Source organism: Tachysurus fulvidraco, chromosome 4, assembly GCF_022655615.1.
Source record: "Tachysurus fulvidraco isolate hzauxx_2018 chromosome 4, HZAU_PFXX_2.0, whole genome shotgun sequence".
In the NCBI taxonomy this organism is placed as follows: domain Eukaryota; kingdom Metazoa; phylum Chordata; class Actinopteri; order Siluriformes; family Bagridae; genus Tachysurus; species Tachysurus fulvidraco.
In genome coordinates this window covers 18887351-18910995 of record NC_062521.1, presented here as the reverse complement: position 1 = coordinate 18910995, position 23645 = coordinate 18887351, and the positions used below count along the sequence as shown (strand labels likewise).

The following is a 23645-nucleotide window of genomic DNA, read 5'->3' as shown; positions in this document are numbered from 1 at the left end:
AGCACTTTCTGTTATCACTTGTGTTATAACAGCTAAAAAACAATACATAATAAGGCAAAAAAAAATGCAGTTTTAGATGTTTAATGTCCTCTGTACTAATGCCTTTCCTGTGGCAAAAATACATTGTTCATTGTTACTAAAGAAATTATACCATACTACAACAAGCACATTAATTATTCGCATCATTTAAAAAAAATGACCAAAACCCTCTTTTGTGAATCTGATTGTGTATTTGAAGCAAGTTATCACAGTTCTGTAAGCATTTTCAGTACCACTGCTGATTAGATCTGAACAAACTATTCAAAAAGCAAAACAACACCAGTTCGTATTTGAAAACAGAACTCCATTCACAACTGAATGCATTATACAAAAGTCCTTTAAGACTGTAATTTTTTCAGTTCTTTCTGTTCTTCTCTTCCTCTTTCCTTTCTTTCATTCCAGTCACACAAGCAGTAAGTGATGGGTGCGTCAGTTACCTCCACCCTTCTGCTCCCGCTCTACAATTAGAGTAAGTATAGCACTGCAGCTGTGTATATGTGTGTTAACACGGAGTACCCTGCAGTGGGAGGTAGCACTACAGACACTGACGTGATGTAATGTGGAGATCTGGAGGTTTTAGTGGCACAGAATGATGATGTAAGAAATTGTAGTTAGAAAATAAGCAATGTAAAGCTTAGGCTTTTTATGCACATTTACTTGTTTGCAGATATTGTGTGTGTGTGTTTAGTATAAGACAATAGGCTATAATTTCATTTACATTTAGATGTTACACTACTTAGAACATGGCACATAAAAAAGGGAATTGGGTCGAGTTTCCATGTGCTTTAGGCTGCTGCAAAGTTGACATGATTACAGAAAAATATTAGTAAAAACATAGCATTTCGACATACATAAATCATTTATTATATAAAATATTTTTTTTGTTGAATATATAAAATATGGTGGCATATAATGCAAATGTATTCATTTATATTTAAAGAATACTTCTGTCACGATTAGACACGGTGGGGCAAAGAGGCGAATGAGGATACAAATGCAGTCTGAGATTTAATGACAAACAACAGATAAGCAGGCAAAACAGAGCAGGGGAACAGAGACATGACCAGACAACACACTACACCAACAACTAACACCAGAGAAGTGGACAAACAGAGTATATATAGGTGACAGAAACCAATGACAAAGCAGAGACAATCAGAGACAAAGACAACACACCTGGAGGAAAGATTGAGTACAATTAGTGTCCATGGTAGCCAAGAAGTGGGCGGAGCAAACAATTAACAGGGCAAGGCAGCAGACAGAAACAAAGGAAAACACAGACAGACTCATTACAACTTCACTCTCATTTAGACACACACATAATGTACATATGCACACTTACAAACACTAAAATTAAGGATGTCATATGACCTGAGTTGTGTGTGGATGCTCATGCTACACAGAATATAGCATATAGCAGATGTATGTCTGTTTGTACTTACGATACATTTTATGACTAGATTTTAAAATACAGATGCTTTTATATTTGGAACCCACTATATTTTACTTACTTGAACCCTATTTTCATTATCTGCTGTCCTGTTGATTTTGTACTTGCATATTCATTCATGTACTCTTTTTCTCACACTTAATTGCACATCCATGCAAACTGATACTCAGCTGCTCCTGGCTGAATTCTGGAATGAATGAAAGCTGGGCTTTAGTCATGCATCATGCACCTAACAAAAAACATACTGCTGAATACATACTGCTCCACCTATTATCCAGGAGTCTTTTAACCAAACTTGTGTGTTGCTCTTTGCCTTTTTTCTCTCTCATGCTAGTTTTGCATATCTTTCTTGACAGATACAGAACACATTACCTCATTTTTGAATATAATGTTTTATGTCCAGAGGATATGGAAAATTTGTGATCTTTTACTCTGAACTCTGAACAACAGCAGATCGAAACTCAAACACAAATCCAACTTTGTCAAACATTAACTTCAGGTTTTTCTTTTTTTCTGATAACTTCATACTGGGGGTACGGTGGCTTAGTGGTTAGCATGTTCGCCTAACACTTCCAGGGTTGGGGGTTCGATTCCCGCCTCCACCTTGTATGTGGAATTTGCATGTTCTCCCCGTGCCTTGGGGGTTTCCTCCGGGTACTCCGGTTTCCTCCCCGGTCCAAAGACATGCATGGTAGGTTGATTGGCATCTCTGGACAATTGTCCATAGTGTGTGATTGCGTGAGTGAATGAGAGTATGTGTGCGCCCTGCGATGGGTTGGCACTCCGTCCAGGGTGTATCCTGCCTTGATGCCTGATAACGGCTGAGATAGGCACAGGCTCCCCGTGGCCCGAGGTAGTTCGGATAAGTGGAAGAAAATGAATGAATGAATGAACATCATACTGAATGATGATCCCACTGAAAAACATATTATTTTAAATTATCTTCTTAATGTTATAACTGTGTTGAATACCAACAACTGCATATGTATTTATTTTACTGCATTTGTTACCAGTGACATCAGTACTACATATGTACCCATCAGATTTATCCATCAGGGCTGCTTCCCCCTTACATTTCAGATGCAGAAATTAGCACTGGAATTCGTCTTCAATTTTCATTCAATCACCTTCAGTTTTACATAATCTTACCAATTTCAAAAGCATTTTGTCTATGTAAAAACAAAGTTCTGCTTAATCATTCCTACAACTTTTTTTAACAGTTGATATTATGTTGTGTCTGTCCTCCTCAGACTGGTAAACACACAAACTAGAAGGAAACCAAAAAAACATCTCTGTTTATACAGTATATTGTATACTGTATATACACTATATAGCTAAAGGATCGACATCTAAATTCCTCAGTGAAATTACTGGAATGACAAGGCCAATTCTTTTGTTTTTGCTATGCATTGATGTGAGTCTGAGATTAAAAGATGAGCTCAAGATGACAGATCAGAATTTCTGAATGAATGACTAATACTGGCTTCTTAGCTGCATTGTTCCTAATTAAAACCAATACAATAATGATATACTGTTCATATAGTACATTCCTTGCTTCTCTGTATATCAGAGCTCTATGGATTAGTGTTTACTCTGTGTCGTTCTGTGGAGTCTCAGGCCTCTATCAGTCTGGCCTTACTGATAATTGCCACTGCCGATAACTGATGGAAGTTTTAAAAGCATGAAGATCTAAACAGCAGCTGCATAACCCTGAGTCATGTGGCAAACAGTTTTCCCAGTCTAGAAAGCTTGGAGCTATGTTCGATGGCTGAATCCACTGTGTAAATGTGTATCCATTGTGTGTAATGTTTATCAATTTTTCCTGTCTTTGCTGGGGCATGACAGGTTCATAACACTGCTGCACAATACAGTGGAGATCAGGCTGAACAAACACATGTGATGAGTGAGCTCAGTAAGCCCTGGGAATAGCTACAGGGTTTGGCAAACAAGCGGCATCTCTGGTTTTATTCATCATGTCCCTCTACTCTAACCACATACACTGGGTTTATAAATTTAAATGCTTCTTTCTCAGTTCTTCAAGGTGTGCATGCACTCCTCTTGCTCCTGTGCAAAACAGATATGTGTACTTTCTCAGGGTTGTGACCTGGAATTGTCTCATTTAGTTTGTTTATTTTTCATTAGTTCTTGTTTCCACCCCTCCTCCCACCCTTTACCCCTCCACCCCTCTCTTCCCTTAGGGTGTAGGCTTAATCTTTCACCATCTGTCCTGCAGAAATATCTGGGGACAACAGCAGAGCAGCAGACCCTGTGTTTGGATGCAGTAGAGCCATGTTTATTGATGTATGTATGTGTGTTTAGATACAGCGTATTGGACAAAGTTGGAATTAGAACTATGGGGTTGGTGTGACTATTATATTGCTATATAAACTGTCAAGCTTAATTTTTCTCCATTGTAAATTTTATGATTGTGACATAAAATGTATCTGACTAAATTTTGCTTGTAAAAAAGAAATTACAAACAATTTACTTAGTAATCTGTGCATACTTATAGTTTAATACTAATAAGAGTGTCTGCAGAAATGCTGTAAATGTAAATCTACTTACAGTACATGTTCTCCTTCTCATGTTAGAGGCTGTGACCTCTAGGCTTCTTGAGCTTCAACCCTGTTTCATACGTCATTTTTAACACACAAAAATTAGATGTCCCCTGGGTCTGTACATTGCAGATTCTCTTTGAACAACTAAAGTAACTACTACAGGGAAATATGTTTCCTGCCACCTTTCTAAAGCTTTTAGCTCCACACTGAAATAGAACTGCTCTCTAGGGTGTTTTCTAAGACTGAGGGATAGAGAGCTCACACCTGTGCATTCTCAGCAAGATTAGCAAGTGCAGACTTCAGCAAAAAATATTTTTTTTAGATTAGCCTTGTGTACTGTATTGATGTTTTATGCCACATTTGTGTGTTCTACAAGAATAATTAAAACCTGTGGTCACATGACAGTGATCTGCTTATTTATCTAAGGCAAATATAATATCCTCTACTAGGCATCAGTTCACTATTCTGCAAAATGGGAAGAATATTTGTAATAATTTGCACAAAACAATTCATATAAAGTTATGAAGGTTAAGGTTATCAATTGGGATTATATTCAGGGTTCATGGAAAATGAACCCCAAACAATTCAAATCTGAGACAGGGTCACATACAGATGGAAATTACTAAGAATTTACAACACTTAAGTAGTACAAAGTGTTTGTGTTCCACTCGCCATACAATTTATTAGGGTAAACCATGGTGCAAAAAGAATGGTGCGGAAAACAAAAAATATCCAGTGAAAGGCGGTTCCATTGGAGGAAACAGCTTTTCGATGAGAGGTCACTGGACAATGAAAAGACTGTCTTGAACCAACAGGAAGGCTACGGTAACTCAAATAACTATTGCTACAGCGGTAAGTCATAGTAAATACTATCAGAACACATTACATGTCAAAGCTCGAGTCATACTGGATACAACAGGAGGCAAAACTGGGTTCTACTGTCAGCTAAGAACAGGTTTCCACGGCTGTAATGGGCACATGATTACACACCGGCATGCCAAATGTTTTTCCAATCTTCAGTTATTAGGGTTCAACTGACTCCTCCTTTATTAAGGAATGTTACTGAGGTGGATGTTTTATTATTATTTTAGGCACCAGTCCGTGGGAACTCATGTAAATTAATATTTTAGGGCGAGGGTGTCCTAAAAACGTTAAAAAAAAAACTTTGAATTAAAGGGTGAAATGGAATCAAGTGATCCAGTCCCTTGCATTTTTCGACTTTTACGAGCTTTTACACTGCTCCTGTACAGAAGGCGCCATGTCTCCCCAAAACCCGCGCTGCGCTGCTCCAGTCAGGACGAATGGAATGACAAGCAGCCGTGGACTCTACCACACCGCTCTATGTGGGGGGAGGATTTAAGAGTGCTCACATGGTGGTGTTGGCTTTTAATATGCTTAGCGACAACAAAAACAAAACCGTCTCACTATTTGGAGAACACAAGTCGAAATATGGTGTAAGATTTCGTCCCGGAATATCACGATATTTTGTCACCCTTTCCCTGCGGACTTGGCACATTCCTCTCAGCAGCTCCACATGTATCGTAACTTGTTACCTCTCCAGAGCTCACTGTGCCCTTCCTCAACCCTGATGTGTTACTGTTCTGCATACAGAAGAAGCGACAGTGTTTGGGCTCGCTTTGGATTATAGCGGATTAAATCACAGTTACGGAATTCATTAGTGTATCTTAACAAACGAAAAGGTGAGTTTAACACTTATAAATGTCCTTATATCTGTCATACTATTTGCTTCCCTGCTGTGCTGTTGCAGTAAGAGGAGGAGGAGGAAGGGGGGCAGCCTGAGCGACGCTGGAGCAGTTGTTTCCCCACATCTGAACATTCAACGTGGCAATGTTTAGACTCTACTGCGTACAGGTTTATTAAAAGATAATAGGTTTTTTTGGCACCGATGAACTCTAGTTGAGTCAGTCTGAGCATCTTAATGATGCAGTAACAAACCCAAGGCCAACTCTGTCTTAAAGCCAATCCACCGAGTGGGTTTGGACCGGATCAGTTAACCGACACTTTCCCGTCACCACATAAATGTGGCCGTTTAAGTTGGCAGACTTGAGCGTTTCTTGTGAACCCGAGTATACTGGTTTTGAATCTACACTCAAAGTTGCATTGTTTGTGCCTGTTTAAGAAAACCAGTCAGTCTTCTATTGGAAACCTGAGACGTGTCGCCTGCTGTCTCTCTACACCTGAGCGGCTTCACATCCGTTATCAAACTCTCAAAACTTATTAATAATCTCATAAACTCTCAATATTCTGCTGCTGCAGCTCTCTCTCTGTCTCTCTCTCTGTCTGTCTGTCATTCTCTCTCTCTGTCTGTGTCTCTGTGTCTCTCTCTCTTTCTGTCTCTGTCTCTCTGTCTCTCTCTGTGTCTCTCTCTCTTTCTGTCTCTGTCTCTTTCTCTCTCTGTGTGTGTCTCTCTCTCTCTCTCTCTCTCTCTCTCTCTCTCTCTGTGTCTCTGTCTCTCTCTGTCTGTCTCTCTCTCTCTGTTAGTCTCTGTCTCTTTCTCGCTCTGTTTCTCTCTGTCTCTCTCTGTGTCTCTCTGATTCTCTCTTTAAATAGCTGATTTGGATATTGTTATTATTGTGTTAATTTCCTGTTAAAGAACAACATCATAGACCTTTCATAGCCAAAGAGGTTTGTTACATGTTTTCTATTTAAACACTGGCACACAACATTATTTCACATTGTTGTATATCTTACTCTGGGTGTTTACGTCTCATGATTCGACTTTAGATATAATCTCTCGGTTATGTCTCGTCCTGTGCAGCCAGTGGCTTCAGGATTCAGGAATGTTCACCATTTCCTCCTGAAATCCCAGCACCAACACTTCACAAACATCAAATCTCAACACTAGGCCCACATGTGTTTCATCTTGGTCATCTTTTTTCAAGTGTTTTAACTATAAACACGGCCATTTACATGTGGGCGACTTTCTAAGTGCCAAAATGTTTGGTTGCCTAAACCAGCCCTTGCAGCTGTTTAATCAGTACATTTATTAGAATTAACAGTGACTTACTCATCATGTCAACATCCTGGATTTCTTGGCGTTTTGGATTGTTTTGGGGATTTATCCCCCTCACAAGCCAACTGTTCTGTTGAACTCTTGATTTTTTTTTGCTGTTTTGAAAATGTTGTTCTTAACATTAACTCAGGATATCATGAATTTAACTTTACACCATGCAAATAATTTTCATTTTAATAATTGCAATAATAATTTTTCCCTTGTTGCTTATATCACTGCCTCTTGTGGATACTGCTGATTGGGGTTAGACCTGAGAGCACTGAGAACTGTAGCATGTGGAAGATCTTTATGTGTCATGGAGTCTTTGAGGGTATTTTTTTAGACCCTGGAGGAGTACTGTGTAATGTTAGATTAACTGTATTGACTAAGGAAGATTCTGTTATGTATGTCATGGAAGAAATACATTTACATTTACAGCAATAGAAATGAACCTTGCTGACATTACATTGCTCTGAGTGTAGTGCCCCTTGACATGTTTGTGTGAAGGGGGAAAAGGTTGATTGTATGTATATTCATATTATGTATACAAGTGAATCACAGTTGTTGGTATGGCTTTAGTTCAGTTCATGGCTAAGTGTGATACAGTATATCTCAGGTGTGTTTATGTAAGTGGATGTGGTGTTTCAGTAATAGGTGTGTGTGTGTGTGTGTGTGTGTGTGTGTGTGTGTGTGTGTGTGTGTGTGTGTGTGTGTGTGTGATCCACCTGTATAAGAAACTATGCAGGAAGCGGGTCATTCTCTGTCCCTCCTCCTGTTTTCCTTTTTTTCCCCCTCTGCTCCAAATCTTTCAGCCACAGGATGTTTTTCTTTGTTGCATCGGCATTCCTTTGTGTTTGAAAATGCTTTGTGCGTATATGTTTAAGTATATATGTGTGAAATCATGCACGTCATGTGTATTATATGTTTGGCCATTATGTCTTATCCAACAAGGCATCTTAAACCCACCAGTGTTTAAAAGAAAACACATGCAGATTTGGACCAATCAGGTGGCATGTATGGGGTGCTGGGGGATTTACACCAACACAGGCTGTGTTTAGCTCAAATGGAGCGTAACAATTTGTTCTGTGACTGGTGTTTCAAAATGTGGTACTGCGGTGTGCTTCTGTATGATTTTCTAGATGTTGGAGTTCACTACAAGAATAATTTAAGTTTTTTGTACATAATCCTTTTAGGTGTCCAAATGGTTAAATGATTTAATTTTATCTTTGTTTAACTGAATGGCAATAAACATGAACTTATGATATAGCATTAATATTATACATTAGGCAGATTTGTTGGATTATCCAGTAATCATTTTTGAGAATTTTAGTGACAGATAAATGTTACCCCACTATAACTCTTGTTTTCCAGTAATGCAGAGTCACCTGTGTCTAACTCTTACATTAAACCTACACTGTAACACGTTAATTCTTGCTGTGTGATTGGTTAAAAGAGTTTGGTTGGTGGGTGGGTTTAAGACTGGTGTTTAAGTTGCCACATTTGTTATTGCTAATTGCATGTGCAGTAGGTCTGAACCAAAAGCCAAACAGGATGTCTTATGATTGCTCAACAACAAAAGGAAAGCATGCCTGTTACCGCTATCCTGTTATCCTGCTGTGGTACTGGAGAAACACCTCTGAATCTTGAATCTGAATGTACTGTTATGATCATATATTTTTTTTACCTGCAATTCCACACTTCAGGACAGCAGTCCAGTGTACTGGCAAAGGTTTAGTACAATTACAAGAAGATCTGCTGTTTAACAGTAAATTTGGGATGGGCCATATTATCGTTTATAATTGTTGTAACGATAAACTAGGACACAATAGAAACAGTGCCTTTCTTAGAATATTGAGGGCATCCTGACACAACCCCAGTGTTACTCACAATACTGTTTGGATATTAAAGTCTGTGTATATACATATTGTGTAATTTTCCTCAACTTCACTGTCAAATTATTTGTTTTTGTAAATACATTTGTTTATCCTGAATATGCATTTTAGTGGCACTTTTAAGGCTAATAACTGTATGAGGTTGTAATTTACCAGAAACAAAAAATGTGTTTCTTGAAGCTGGTCTGTCTTGTGTCTGTTTAATTCTGTGATATTTACAGTTGTACCTTTTCGTGTTGGCAAGCTGAGTGCTACAGTGCTAAGTGCACCCTTGCCAACAGCATGTGTTGCATGTGTGGTGCGTGTGTGTATAGATTTGTGGGGGTGGCTAGACTAGAGGGGCTCCTTGGCTGCTTGGGAGGGGAACCACAGGGTGTCATTTATGGTTTTCTTGTTATATCGAAACATGTTGGGACGTGTTATATCAACATGCACTTTATTTCCATTTTTTTCTCTTTCCCTTTCTCTTCATCTCACCCTCTCTCTCTCTCTCTGCCTACTCCACATGGTTGCCAGATGTCTTGGTATTAAGTCACATGTTCATACTTGGCTGCTGTATTGTTAGCAGAAGAGTACAGAGAGCTGTGACTAAAATGTCCCAAATAAGCATTCTCATCTGTGTCACTGGTTTCACTGTGTGTTCACTGTGGTTTTTTTCTGTAGTATATTTTAGTTTAGCTTCTAACTGAAGATGTATAATTCTTAAATAATTATTTTTAAAAAGCATAAATTTAAAAGCGATGACACAATTCTGTCTGCACATTCAGTAATGTGGCTGTTCACAGAGCTGCAGTGAGAAAGGGTATTTAATTTTGGATCTCTTAACCAAGGGTTTAAAATTAAATAAAATTATATGAAGTTTTATTAATTCCATGTTGATCAACTTATGTGACTTATGTGAGTAAATTTGATTGTTCACATAACATATTTGTCATCTGCATTTCACAGTTTGCATTTTGCACTTATGTACCATTCAGAATATTCCACTAAATATTTCTTGGCTCCTGTCAGATCTAAGACATGAACGTCACAAGTATTTGGATACAAGGATAGGTATGAACACTAGATTTGTAGATTATACAGTACCTTACAGGAAATAAGTTGAAATGATTAATCAATGCATTATTTAATTCATTTACATTGAATTTACATTTATATTGCATTTTAGTTATTCATTCATGTTTAGTAATCACTTCATGCTGGTCAAGATAATATAGAACCGATGACTATACTGTTAAACATTTTGCATGAGGTCAGAATACACTTTCTATTGATTGAGACATAATGCTGAGAAATACAGCCATATTAGTAGCATAAAGAATATTGGGAAGAGGTAAAACATCAATGACAGAAAGAACTCTAGGAACCAGATGTAATGAATACTGCTAGTGTGCTGAGTATTGGCTAATCGTTTTTTTATTGAGTTCCTCACGGTCATCAAGCACCATGTCACCAGGTTCAATATATATGAAGCATGATGGATGTTATAGCTTCATATTTTAAGAAAGAGTTTAGAGCAAGATCCATGTGTCTGCAAATATCAGCCCAAATACTGGTCAATATGAAATTGGTGAAATCCTAAGTGATTTAATGTTTATGCTTGGCTTGCATCTTTGGTTCAAAAGCTGTTGATCCTAAACTGATGAACCAGAGATGGGAGCTTGGGAGTGAGTCCATTTAATCCCTAAAGCAGCTTTAAACTATAGTTTCAAAGATGAAAACAGTGTAAGGTTTTGAATATTTTTACCACTCACTCACTCTCACTCATTTTCTACTGCTTTATCCGAACTACCTCGGGTCACGGGGAGCCTGTGCCTCAGGCGTCATCAGGCATCAAGGCAGGATACACCCTGAACGGAGTGCCAACCCATCGCAGGGCACACACACTCCTACTCACTCACGCATTCACACACTATGGACAATTTTTCCAGAGATGCCAATTAACCTACCATGCATGTCTTTGGACCGGGGGAGGAAACCGGAGTACCCGGAGGAAACCCCCGAGGCACGGGGAGAACATGCAAACTCCGCACACACAAGGCGGAGGCGGGAATCGAACCCGACCCTGGAGGTGTGAGGCAAACGTGCTACCCACTAAGCCACTGTGCCCCCAATATTTTTACCAGAAACAGTTAAATATTATTTTTGGGAAAATATCACACTTTGGAATCAACAGACTGCAGAGGTGGCTGGACATCAGTATGTCCAAGAATTTTCCCAGGGGACCTCTCCATTTTCTTTATATAGGCCAGTTAGTTTTTGTACAGCTTTATTAATTTATTTACTGTGATTGAGAGAATGTGAAAATGTGCTGCAGAGAATTTGACAAGCTTTACTAGCAGATTGAGCAAATAAATAAATTGTTCACTTCTGATGATGGGAAAAGCAGCAAAAATTTAGCGTGTTCTTTTATTTATTTATTTATTTGTTTGTTTGTTTGTTTGTTTGTTTGTTGTCTTGGTAACCATTTGTTTCTCCAGTTTGCACACTCTGGGACTCATGCTAGCACTAATGCTACCTGGAGAAGCTAATTTTGAGCTTTAAACTATAAAATAATTTAGTAGAAGAAATGTTCCTTACCAATCAGTCAAGTCTTTGTTTTATTAAAGAAAATATTAGGTAGCCAAAAATCTTATAAAGCATGTGACTACCTGTCAATTTGTGCATATCTGTTACACAGTGTATTTGTGCAGGTATAGACGAATTTGAATTCACACTTCAAAACCAAAAAATACTTAAAAATAAAAACAAATAAGTTTTTCTACAATAATTTAAACTTTTATACTGAGTGTTACAAACCTAGTTCTGCTTATGTAAAGATTAGTCTGTCAAACTGGCAAAAGAGTGAAACAATTCCGTAAAGGTTAGTGGTTCTCAGAACCATCACTAGCTTTGGTCCCAGCAGCAATGTTTGTGGAAACAGCATAAAGCATAGCATACAGTCAGTAATGTGACTCAGTGCTGGAATCACCATAGCGCAACAGAGGAAAAGATGGGCTGAATGAGGCCTGTAAGAGGTGGAAGGAATCATATTGAACCACAGGTCTGTAGATTGCTTACATAACCAAGTTGTGTGTCAGCTGCTTGGCTCCAAGAGCCTCTTTCCACTGCAGAAAGATGTGGAACCTTTTTTGCAGCAAATGCTATGGACGGATTATGATTTTTGGTACCTGTTTTTTAATTTGCCGTGGAAAACATTTGAAGTCTATACATAGTAGGCATGGTAGCACATATGTGGTAGGTCATCTGATAATGTAAAAACACATTTGCTATCATGGATGCATGCTACCTAGCATCAAGACAGCTTTTCTAGCAGGGTTCTTTATTTTGAAACAAATTGAATGCAGTATTGCATGTTTGTATATTAAATTAGATTGCCTGAGCTTCTCTGATGGTGTTTTGGAAAAGTGCTATGTTTTTGCAAAAGATCAATGTAACAATGTGACTTTTAATTACATCTTAGGTGAACAGTGGAATCTGACTCACATTTTTTAAGAGATTATATTGAAAATTAGTTAAACACTGAGTATTTTCAAGTTATGATTCTTTAGTGCCATTGATCAGATAAAAAGAAACATGATTGCAAAGTATCCTTGGAAACATTTGTGTTGTTGATACAGCACCATGATTTCAGTGTCCGTTATAGTATTAATTTTTAAAACTTGTGTTTGACTCTCATCTGTGTGTGATTGAGTGTTTGACTGGATTGCTGCTTGTTATAACAAGTAAAGCATTGCCAAAGTTGACGGTTATCAGGATGAAGGTATGGGTATCTTAAAATTTTGCAGACACAACAGGAGCCATATCAGTAATGAAAGAATGCTTACTGTATATGTCAAAGCAAACACATTGCTTTGCACTGTATTTACATTTCTTTTAACATTTTACAAAGCTTCATGTAATGCAGATGTGCTTATCTGATAGTAGAGGAAAACCTAACTGAACAATTTAGGCAACGGACCAAGACGAACAGATTTTTGTTTTTTGGTGTCCATACAGTTATTTAATATTTGTGAGCTCACCAGTTTCTCTGATTCTTTGAATAAAGCTTGAATTCCCATTGCTAGAAGACACCCAGAATGTTTGACATATTAGGCTGCTTATGAAGGATTATCAGAGATGGTCAGTGGACAGCGTGCTTGTGGGAGATGACAGAAGTGTTACTCATCTGTCTGGCAATGTTCATTAGTTTTATTTAGCTTTAGCTGACTTCTATTATGTGTACGTCCTTGAACAAAATCTGTCACTACGGTGTTTCTTTTGATGTTGGTATTTCATTAAGCATTCACTATATTTTTTTATTTATTATATGACAAATATTTGGTCAAGGTTTTTTTTTTGTTGTTGTTTTAAAAGGCAAATAAACAAGATATTGTCTCCTTGGATATCCTTGGACATATGAGTCCGTGTTCTCTAGTTTGCTTTTACCTTACAAAAACATGCTGGTAAAGAATGTTTAAATGTGAGAGTATTGAAAATGTGAACAGAGTTCTCATAGCTGCATATAAGAATGTGTGCTTATCTGATGAGCAAATGCAGTGAACTAAGAAGACCTAGATAATGTTCAATTCGGTGAATGGTGTTTTTTGTGTGTGTTAAACTGTGCGAAAAACTAAAATAAAACAGGAAAGGGCTTGTAGCAAACATAGGCAACATAGCTGATGTATTTGAAGGTCACACTGCAAAAACTACAAGCAGTTGGCTCAATTTGTCAGCAGCCTTACTGAAGAGACAGAGAGAAATATAGCACATTTTACATGCTGTCAGATCCATAGTGATTAGATAAATGTATTAGCATAGGTCATGTTATTTTGTACATTGATGTAAGCTAGCCCTTGAGCTCTAAGCTAGAATTTTGAAGCTACAGCATGTATTCGTATATGCGTATTGTGTGTTCAGAATCAAAGGCACACATTGTTGGAATGAGAAGCAGATGTTGGGTTGGAATTCTCCTGACTGCAGCAGTTCTCTCTCTCATTCACTCTCTTCCCCGCTTTCTCTCACGCAGCTTTCTCCACAGTGACGCTCATTTCAGTCATTTTCCTCCTTCCTTCATCTTTTATTTTACATTTTTTACCGTTCATTTTACCAGTTAGTCAAGATTTTCCCACACTCTCTGAAACAGCTTATGTAATTTGATTACATGTTATTCACACCTACCGATTCCTTGCCATGGTGTTATACAGATGTCGAGAACTTGAGAATATGTGTGAGATGATTTTTTTTTCCAACTTAAACTAAATGTATGAAGTAAAAGGACCATATATGTGTGTGCTTTGCCACGTTGTCAGAATGGCTGAATAGTAGGAAGTGACTCAGTCTCAGTCCATTTCAAAACTGCTGCCCCATTTCTCTCAGTTGCTCTTTCACCATTTTTCTTTCATGCAGTGTAATACTTTTTCCCTAGGAACACATCTGCAACCAATGAAAGAGATCTTACAGAATATCTTTTTTCTGTATACAAATATAAAACTGTCTATAATTGTGTATGACAGTGTTGTCTGTGCCGAGAAAGGCAGATGATCAGTTTGTCCCCAGCAAGTGAAAAATTCTTTGCTGATGAGATCAGAGCAGCAGGATGAAAAGAGTGTGTTTGTGTTGTTTGTAACAACAGTATTTTGAACTGTATTTGAAAAAAAATCTCTTTGTTTGATTTAAGCCCTTTCTGTTTCTCTTTCTTTCTCTAGGGAGAGGACGTGTCGTGAAGCAGGGGTGTGTGTATGTGTGTGAGAAGGGGGGAGAGAGAGAGAGACTGTCTCTCTGCATGTGTGAATTTACCAGACCCAGTAAAGTGAGAGTGTAAGAGTGAGGGCGCTCTTGGGGGCGTAGCTCCACAAAGGGGCAGAGTTTCCAGGAGGAAGCCGGACAAACATGAGCAAATTGACGTTCCACAACAACAAGACCATGCAGGATCGCCGTTGTGTGTGTGTGTTTCTCCCAAATGATGAAACACTCAACGTCATTGTCAGTGTAAGTTAACCGCAATACCAAAGCACCTTCTCATACAGTGTTTTGCCACTTTCTGCTAGAATATTTCAGTTTCCCACATTTTCAGTAGACATCATTGTGTCTAGACAGACAGCAGTTTGTAGAGCAGTTTGTAGAGGTATCTGACATCATTGTGTCTATACAGACAGCAGTTTGTAGAGGTATCTGAACCAAACAAGAGAAAAAATGGGAAGTTAATACTTTTGACATTAATACAACCTAATTTATAAAATAAGAAAGCTTTCCTGGTAGAGGAACCACAAGGGATCCATATAGCCTTTTTTTCATTGTCAGTGTCATAGCTTTGACACTGTGATACTACTCACCTCTTAAAGCAGCCTTATTCTTTAAATGACAAAAGAACTAACTAAAACAGCATCACCAGTGAAAGCACGAAAGCTGAACCAATATCCTGGCATCAAACAGTGATTGCAGCAATGGCAGTAGAGGTGCATATTATTTGGATGAAGTGCAGACAGGGCAGGTCTCAGCACAAAGGATGGTTTAGGAATTTGCACACACCTCAGCATACAAACTTTGTGGTGTTTTTTTTTGTTCAGTGTTTTTTGTTTGATGTATAAGCTGAGCATCATGTCTGTTAACATCTTTTACTTAGTTGTAGGACACAGGTGTTATAGTGATGAGCTTTAGGACAACTTGTGACTGATTTTGTCGAATACATTAGTGAATCTGAAATATGCAATCTCAGATACCAAATAATCAGAATTACTTTGGTGCTTTTTCTATTCCTGGATCATTAGTTGATTAAAAACCTCAGTAACCATTATGTTAATTACTTTCCAGTTAATCTGTCCTAGTGTATTGATGAGACCATTGATTTATTATATTTTTTCTACCATTATAGATATTCTGATTCATAGCCAGCTCATTATGTAAAATTAGGAATAGTCTTTCCTCTGACACTGATTCATAAAGATTTTGTTAAACACTTTGAACACTTTGAACACTTTGAACAATGTCCAGACAGGCCTGGTACAAAACTTGTAACTTCCATATAGATCATGTGCTGCGAAGTTGTTTTGATTAATGATTATGAGATGGTTTTCCTCTCTCCAACAGGTGAAGACTTTGTGTCAGGAATTGTTGGAGCAGGTATGTGATCTTCTCCGACTGAAGGACTGTCATCTGTTTGGCCTCAGCGTTGTTCAGAGTAAGACTTTCACATGTTCAGACACGTATTTGAGTATTTTATTTGCACAAGTCTAGATAGGTATGTGAGTAAATTCAAAATGTATTTAACCTGTGACGTCTCCTTTTTTTTTTAGATAATGAGCACATCTATATGGAACTGGAACAGAAGCTGTCGAAATACTGTCCTAAGGAATGGAAGCGAGAAGCGAGCAAGGTAATATACAGAGCACACTTGCATAATACCTCAGTCCTATGGCTAAGTTCAGGAATCACTTTAATAAGATGCATATGTATTTTATTAACTGTTTCTTAACAAGGCAAACTCCCTGTATTGCATTTTGTAATGCACCTTTAAATCTTAATATTTAGTAAAGGCTGATTCTTTTCAATGTTTGTTCAACATAGGGAATTGATCAATTTGGGCCTCCAATGATTGTGCACTTTAGAGCTCAGTACTATGTGGAGAATGGCAGGCTTATCAGGTACTTTATACATAATTTGCATGTATTTTACATATTAGTAGGGTTTATAAATGTTTTGTTTTTCTTAGGTAATGCACACTTCATCATAGACACTAACATTTAAATTCTATCTCCCTCAGTGATCGCATGGCAAGGTATTATTATTACTGGCACTTGAGGAAGCAAGTTCTGCAGTCCCAATGTGTCCAGCGGGAGGAGGCCTATTTCTTGCTAGCTGCATTTGCTCTTCAGGCAGATCTGGGAAACTACAAACGAAATAAACACTTTAACTCCTACTTTCAGCCTGAGTCCTACTTTCCTTCCTGGGTGAGCAAAGTCCTCCTTTACCCTAATGATAGACTCTAGCAATACAGTATGTGGACAAATTGTGAGGAATTTATATTTCTTTCAATCTCCTCTCTCTCCATCTACACATTATATAGAAAATGTGTGTATGTATGTATGTATACTGTTCATCCATCTATTTCGCTCTCCTACTCTCCAGGTGATCACTAAGAGGGGGAGAGACTATATTCTGCGGCATATTCCTAATATGCATAAGGAACAGTTTGCTCTCACCGCATCAGAGGCTCAATTGAAATACATCAAACAAGCAGCACTCCTGGATGATGTCACTGTACACTACTATCGCCTTTATAAGGTTGGAGAAGAAGTGTTAATGTTTGCATGTACATGTTTGTTACTGTGTACAAGGTCAAATAACATAAACAAAAAACTATGGCTATATCATACAGAGATCATGAGATCTTGACAATGTCAGACCTATCTGTGAGCAGGAGTCTGAGAGCATCACATTCCTTGCTCTCTGGGTGGATTGGATAATGTTATAGTGTCCCATGACAATAATCATTTGTAAGCATCCGTGAGTTCATGTTTGTGGAATTTGGAAGCTTTTCTCTGAGTAGTTCAGGTAGATCTAGCAGGACCTTGTGCTCACATTGCACAATGTGATGGGGAAAGCTAGCTAGCAGGTGTGGACTGACACAAAAGGTGAAATTCAAAAAACTTATTTTTCAGGATAAGAAAGAATTGGAGGCATCTTTAACTCTGGGGCTTACTCTGCGTGGTATCCAGATCTTTCAGGTGTGTGTACTGTGTTTCTTGTGTTTAATATTTCTGCCAATAACAAATATTTAGGCAGATTAATTTACATGCAAATGTCAACATTTTTCTCTCTTAAAAATATGATGCTCTCTTTATGCTCTGAATATTTTGTTGTTCTGCAGAATGTGGGCAGTGTCCGGCAGCTTCTATATGATTTCCCCTGGACCAACGTGGGCAAACTTGTATTTGTGGTAAGAACAATAATAATAAAACAGGACAATTCACAAACTCTGGTTATTTTTAACAATATGGTCTACATGGTCTACTTTTTAGATAGTTCTTAAATTTAAAATGTCTTTAAAGGGCTTTGACATTAATCCTGTATTATATCATTGTATAAAATTCTGTCTTTGCATTTTTTTTTGTTTACTCTTATTTTTCTTCTCTCAGGGGAAAAGGTTTGAGATCTTGCCTGATGGTTTGCCCTCTGCTAGAAAGCTCATCTACTACACTGGCTGTCCACTGCGTTCCCGCCATCTCCTACAGTTACTTAGCAACAGCCACCGCCTTTACATGAACCTTCAGCCCGTGCTTAAACAAGTCCGACGCCTAGAGGAGAACGAAGGTATGCTTGTGTTTGTGTTAATAGTTTTTCAACATCAAAATTTTGATTACAAGACCACTTTATATCATGCCTAAAGCAAAACTTTGTTAGGGAAACATGTGGGGGGAAAATTAAAGAATGCAAAAGAAAAACTACAGGACATGAAACATTTGTTTATTATAAAAATTAAATAAACAATACAGCACACAAAAAACATGAATGTATTTTTGTTTTGCATCAAATTAGTTTGATGAATTCCGATTTTTAAACATTCTCACCATCTAGGGCAGGGGTGTCAAACTCTGGCCCAAGGGCCAAATTTGGCCCGCAGTGTAATTATATTTGGCACGCGAGATCATATCAAATGTGCATTACAGCTGGCTAGCCACATGCTCCGCTAATACTACAAATCCCAGAATGCCATGCCACTGTATTGACGCATAGTCACGAACAGCAAGCGCCCCTCATTCTTTGTTGACAGTCATTAACAATCATGTTACAGTCACATTGGGCAAGTTAATTCCACCCTCCACAAAATGGCCAAACAAAAGCTGGACAATAGGAGCTTTCAAGACAGGTGGGAGGCAGATTATCTGTTCACGAATATAAAGGACAGACCTGTTTGTCTTGTGTGCTAACGGAGCTAACGTGTCTGTAACGAAAGAATATAACATAAGACGACAATATGAAACGAAACATTACATACAGAAGCTACAGAAGGCGGACTATATTCATGAAAGCAAAATCAAAAAGTGAAGCTGCTGTAAAGGCTGTAAAGCTTTATTGTGGAAGCAGAGATTGCAAAATCTGCCCGGCCCTTTAACGAGGGAGAGTTTGTCAAAAAGTGTATGGTCAAAGTTTGTGAAATGAACACCACTGATGTGTCTTTTATTTCAAATTTAATCTCTTATGTGTATGTAATATCAAGCTCTGGTTGTTCCAAATCCTGTGTTTAAGCAAAACTAAAGTTTGTTTCCATATGAAAAAGGTTGAACATTACATATCAGTTGCAGTTAATTTTTCAATAAATATTCAGTTTGGCCCGTGACTTTATCTCAGTTTTATATTTTGGCCCACTGTGAATTTGAGTTTGACACCCCTGATCTAGGGTAACCTTTAACCCAATTTCACCCTGGGAATTAATAAAGTACGAACTGTTTAAGCACTTTAATTTACACTGTCTGTAGTGTGTTTATGAGTTTTACATTATTTTGTGAATCTGATTATTATATTAGTAATAGCTGGGTTTATGTTGACTTTAACTAGGCCAACAATCTTTCCGATTCAATACTTTGTCTTGTCTTGCACATTGCATTTGACATTTACATCTTAAAGTTTCTCGGCACTGGGCTAGTGTCATCTCGAGTGTATGTATAGATTTAGTGTGTATCTTTTACCTAGAAAAATGCATGTGCTTAGTTGAAAATCTAGCTGAATGTACTTTTGAGTGGTGATCAATAGGGGTTTTTTTCTGCTCTCAACCCTGTCTTGGTCCAGATGCAGGATTCTTATTCTAGGTTCAAGGGAAGCCTCAAAAATCTAATTTTTTGATTATTTATGTCACTATGTATGTCAACCCACTTTAATATAATTAAATATAAATATAATAAACACAACTAACTTGTCCATAACAGTTAAGAGAGAAAATTTTGTCTATTAAATTTTGTGATACTGAAAAAGGCTATGTGCATGTTTTGTAGAAAAAAAGCAGTATCGGGAGTCATATATTAGTGATGCTCTGGAGTTGGACATGGATCAGCTAGACCAGCGATCTCGTGCTAGTGGCAGCAGCATGGGCAGTGTTTCACGCCAAAAACGTTTCTCACGTCACTCCACAACCAGCCACAGCAGCTCACACACGTCGGGTATCGAAACCGACAGCTTCCGTACTCCAGCACACACACCACACCGGCCACTCCGCTCACACTCCTCCTCCAATACCAGCCACGCCAGCACACACACTTCTGGTATCGAGAGCAGTGTCAAGGAGCGAGGCCTGGATGATGATGGTAAGAATCACATACCTATAGACTCTAGCTTTTCATTTGTGTGCATATATATTAAATATCCATTCGTTCCTTGAATAGTGGTGTGTATTGAAGAAAGATGAGTTTGTGTTACCTGGCAGATAATCAGACATGTATGTGGATACTACTAAATATGAAAAAGCTGTGTAATCTGCATGGATGATTCTATAATATACATGTTTACCATTTTGTTTCTGCAGAGATTGAGATGTTGGTCGACGATCCTAAAGACTATGAAGAACTCACTGATTTAGCATTGGAGCTCAGTCAGGACCTCTGCATTCATATTACTGAGGACATGTTAACATCTGCACAAAGCAACGGCTACTCAGGTACAAGTACACTCATACAATACAAGCCGGATTGTGTTATAATTGTGTTAAGATATGAAACATTAGGTTTTAATGTGATTGATGCTGGTGAGGTTGCAGAGATGGCCAGTTAGTGCCTTTCCAAAACACACTTCAATTTAAGTTGCTACTTAAAATAGTGATTATCATCAAAAAACAATAACACTTGTGTAAACAAATTCTTTATTCAAATTCAAATTGATTTGTATTTAATAATAATGATGGTGCTGATGTGTACCCAGGCCTAGTTGTGAAGGAAGTAAGTTCATCAACATCGAGTTCGTCTGAGACTGTAGTGAAAATGAAAGGCCAAAGCATTGAATCACTCCCTCAGGTCACACTCATATTTACACTTTGACAAGTTTGGCATCTTTAAATATAGCACACTTTATAGCACATATTGATTCTTATTTGTTCTGTTTATGTTGTTTGTATTAATTATTTAGATGGTGTCAGGCAGGAAATCTCAGAACTCCACAGACAGGCACAGCCAATCACTAGATGATATCCGTCTGTACCAGAGGAATTCCCCAGAGTGGGTGGAGCCCTCACAGGACTCTGCCCACAGTTACACATTTGGTTGTGTGGAGGAGCTTAGCAATGGTTACCAGGGAGTGGCGGAACAGCGGGTTGGTATCTGTGATGACCAACACCCTTTTCCCATCAAAAGAACCAACAAGTACTTCTCTCTGGACCTGAGTACAGAGGAGGTGCCCGAGTTTGTTGTGTGAAGAGGGAGGAAAATCAAAACAAAGAAAAACAAATGAAAAACATGACTGAGGACATGTATATGTGTGCTTTTGTCTGTGTGCATGTGTCTGCATGTGTGTGTATATGAGAGAGTGTGACTAAGGATCATAATGCAAGGAAGCTGCTGAATTTCGGACGAGAAAGAGAAACCGCACCGGTCTGTCTCAGCTGCTTTAGCAAAACCTGAACCCCTCTGTGCGAATTTCGCGCATGCGTGCATTACATGCCAATCAGAATGAGACGTTCCAATTCTTGTTCATTGTGTTGGGCTTTTCTAGAGTGGCTGTTTGGTTTCTTCTATGACATTAGAAGTTATGTACAAGTCTGTGAGATTGTATTCTTGTCTTTGTGTGAGTGCATATAAGTGTTTTTGATCATATACGAGCTATTAACCAAAGAAGAGCAGTCCGCAGTGTTCAATAAGCAACTGAACACGCAAGCCATATTTTAATATCTAATGGACAGGAATGGTACTAGTATGAATTTACATTACCAGGTAAAGTTTGACACAATAGATGAACATTTTTCATTGTCATATTTTGATAAATGCTTCTAGTTAAAATGGGTTCTAAGACAAATGTAACTAGTGAAATTGATGGCCATGTATGTATGTATTTCTGAAACAGAATATATCTTTGGGGGTAAATTGTTTCCCAAAACAAGTAGTTTTCATTTAGAACACTTGACAGGCAATGAACAAATGCTCAGAACTTTAAAAAGCACCTCCTAGCTGAAACTTTTACACGACAAAGCTGGTTGACTAAATGGCAAGACTGTGCAAAACATTTAAATTTAAATATTTCTAATTTTTATTGTAAATTAGAACATATGACAAAAAGCCTCCCTATGAGCAGGTGTGTCCAAACTTGGTTGGTTGTGTGACATGTGTGTGATGTATGTATTGTGGTGCTGGCTGCTCTAATTGAACCGCCTGTGCCTTTGTTACACTATGCAAATTCCAGACCCTGTTCCTAGGAGTCTCTCAAGTCCCTCATTTGTGCACTAAGCACATTTTTACCCCTATGCCAAGGAAAGATACAGTGATAATTAATGTCTGTGTGGTCACAAGGCTCTCAGTGATGCTTGAGTAGTTTCTGCTCTAATGTTCATCCAAACCAAGTTGTGGCAAGTTGCAAAAATGCAATCATAATTTTGTCTTCTTTAATCCTTCCCAAAATAACCAAACCACAGTTTTCTTGCATCATGAGCCTGAGAGGACAGAATATTGATGTCGTGCACATAGAATAGGGCTGGTGAAGTTTTTGAGTTTACACTTGATCAACTGTCAGGCAAAGCAGTAAAGTGGAAAAATTTAGGGATAGAAAAATGGCTGGAGTTCCAGCCTCAGTGGTGTGAGAATGGGAAGGATCATTAAAAAAAGAAAAAAGCCAAACTGGGGTTTTCCAAGACAAAAAAAAAACCCCACAAACCAGTCCTTTCCTGCTAATCTATATTTACCATAAGACAATAATTTTTGTTTTTCTATTTTTTTCTAAGTGTTGGTGATGTTTCATTAATTATTTTTTTTACAAACTGGAACGTTTTATTTTATGAGTATTTTGTTAAACTGTTGTTGTCCAAAAAGCGGGAGCCATGTATTTTGGTTATATTTTTTCGTTTTGTCAGTATTACTCTCGAATGGAGGTCAGTATTAGAAATCCCAGTTCTCCCAGTTTAAGCCATGTGCTTGTGTTTATTTTGTATTCTCAGTATGGAATTATTCAGTAACCTATAATCAGTAACATATCAATAACTAATGAAGATTTTATATATTTCAGGTGATAAAGCTGCATTGTGTTTCTGTGTGTGTGCTCAAAACAAACAACAACTTAGGTTTCTTTCACAATTTCTTTTTTGGGTCATCAGTAGCACTTTTATATTCTCTCATGCATGTGGGAAGCTGCTCAGGTCCACATGCAGTCTGTTCCATCATATAGCACCATGGTGATTTCCTTCAGTCTTGCAATCACATTAATACTTCACATTACTGAAGAGTAATTATACTTGTCTCCCTCTTTGTATTTCTGACAGCAAACACTTGTTAACACAGCAATCAATATTGTAAATGTTTCCATATTTAGTTTTTAGAACTGCAGTTCACAAATTAATAACCAACAAATAAAATGGGGAAACAAAATATGCTGATCTTTGTAATGATTTACAAGTAAATCACTGGACTGAAACAGACCTTACCAATAACATACTTTTTTCAATCCCTTTTAAATTTCTGTCTGCAGTTATTAAAATCCTTTCTATGAAAGGAAATGCCCTAATTAATATTGTTTATCTTCTTTTT

At 37.9% G+C, this 23645-nt stretch overlaps 1 protein-coding gene across 1 annotated transcript; it reads left to right on the top strand.

Annotated features, from left to right (window-relative positions):
- The first annotated feature begins 5413 nt into the window (after positions 1 to 5413).
- frmd6 (FERM domain containing 6) lies at positions 5414 to 22807 on the top strand. Its single transcript, XM_027175039.2, has 14 exons — positions 5414 to 5747; positions 14640 to 14922; positions 16021 to 16111; positions 16227 to 16306; positions 16498 to 16574; positions 16694 to 16880; positions 17059 to 17214; positions 17592 to 17657; positions 17801 to 17869; positions 18069 to 18243; positions 19923 to 20231; positions 20450 to 20581; positions 20842 to 20933; positions 21046 to 22807. Exons 2-14 carry the CDS (start codon positions 14824 to 14826, stop codon positions 21328 to 21330), a joined length of 1818 nt encoding a protein of 605 aa, XP_027030840.1. The 5' UTR covers positions 5414 to 5747; positions 14640 to 14823; the 3' UTR covers positions 21331 to 22807.
- The last annotated feature ends 838 nt before the right edge of the window (positions 22808 to 23645 follow it).

What these genes read in the sequence shown, in the direction of transcription:
- frmd6 (XM_027175039.2), top strand. Translation starts at nt 14,824, where the DNA reads ATGAGCAAATTGACGTTCCACAACAACAAGACCATGCAGGATCGCCGT. An exon ending in ACTACTATCGCCTTTATAAG is followed by an intron (nt 17,215 to 17,591) that starts GTTGGAGAAGAA and finishes CTTATTTTTCAG; the next exon opens with GATAAGAAAGAATTGGAGGC. An exon ending in GCGAGGCCTGGATGATGATG is followed by an intron (nt 20,232 to 20,449) that starts GTAAGAATCACA and finishes TTGTTTCTGCAG; the next exon opens with AGATTGAGATGTTGGTCGAC.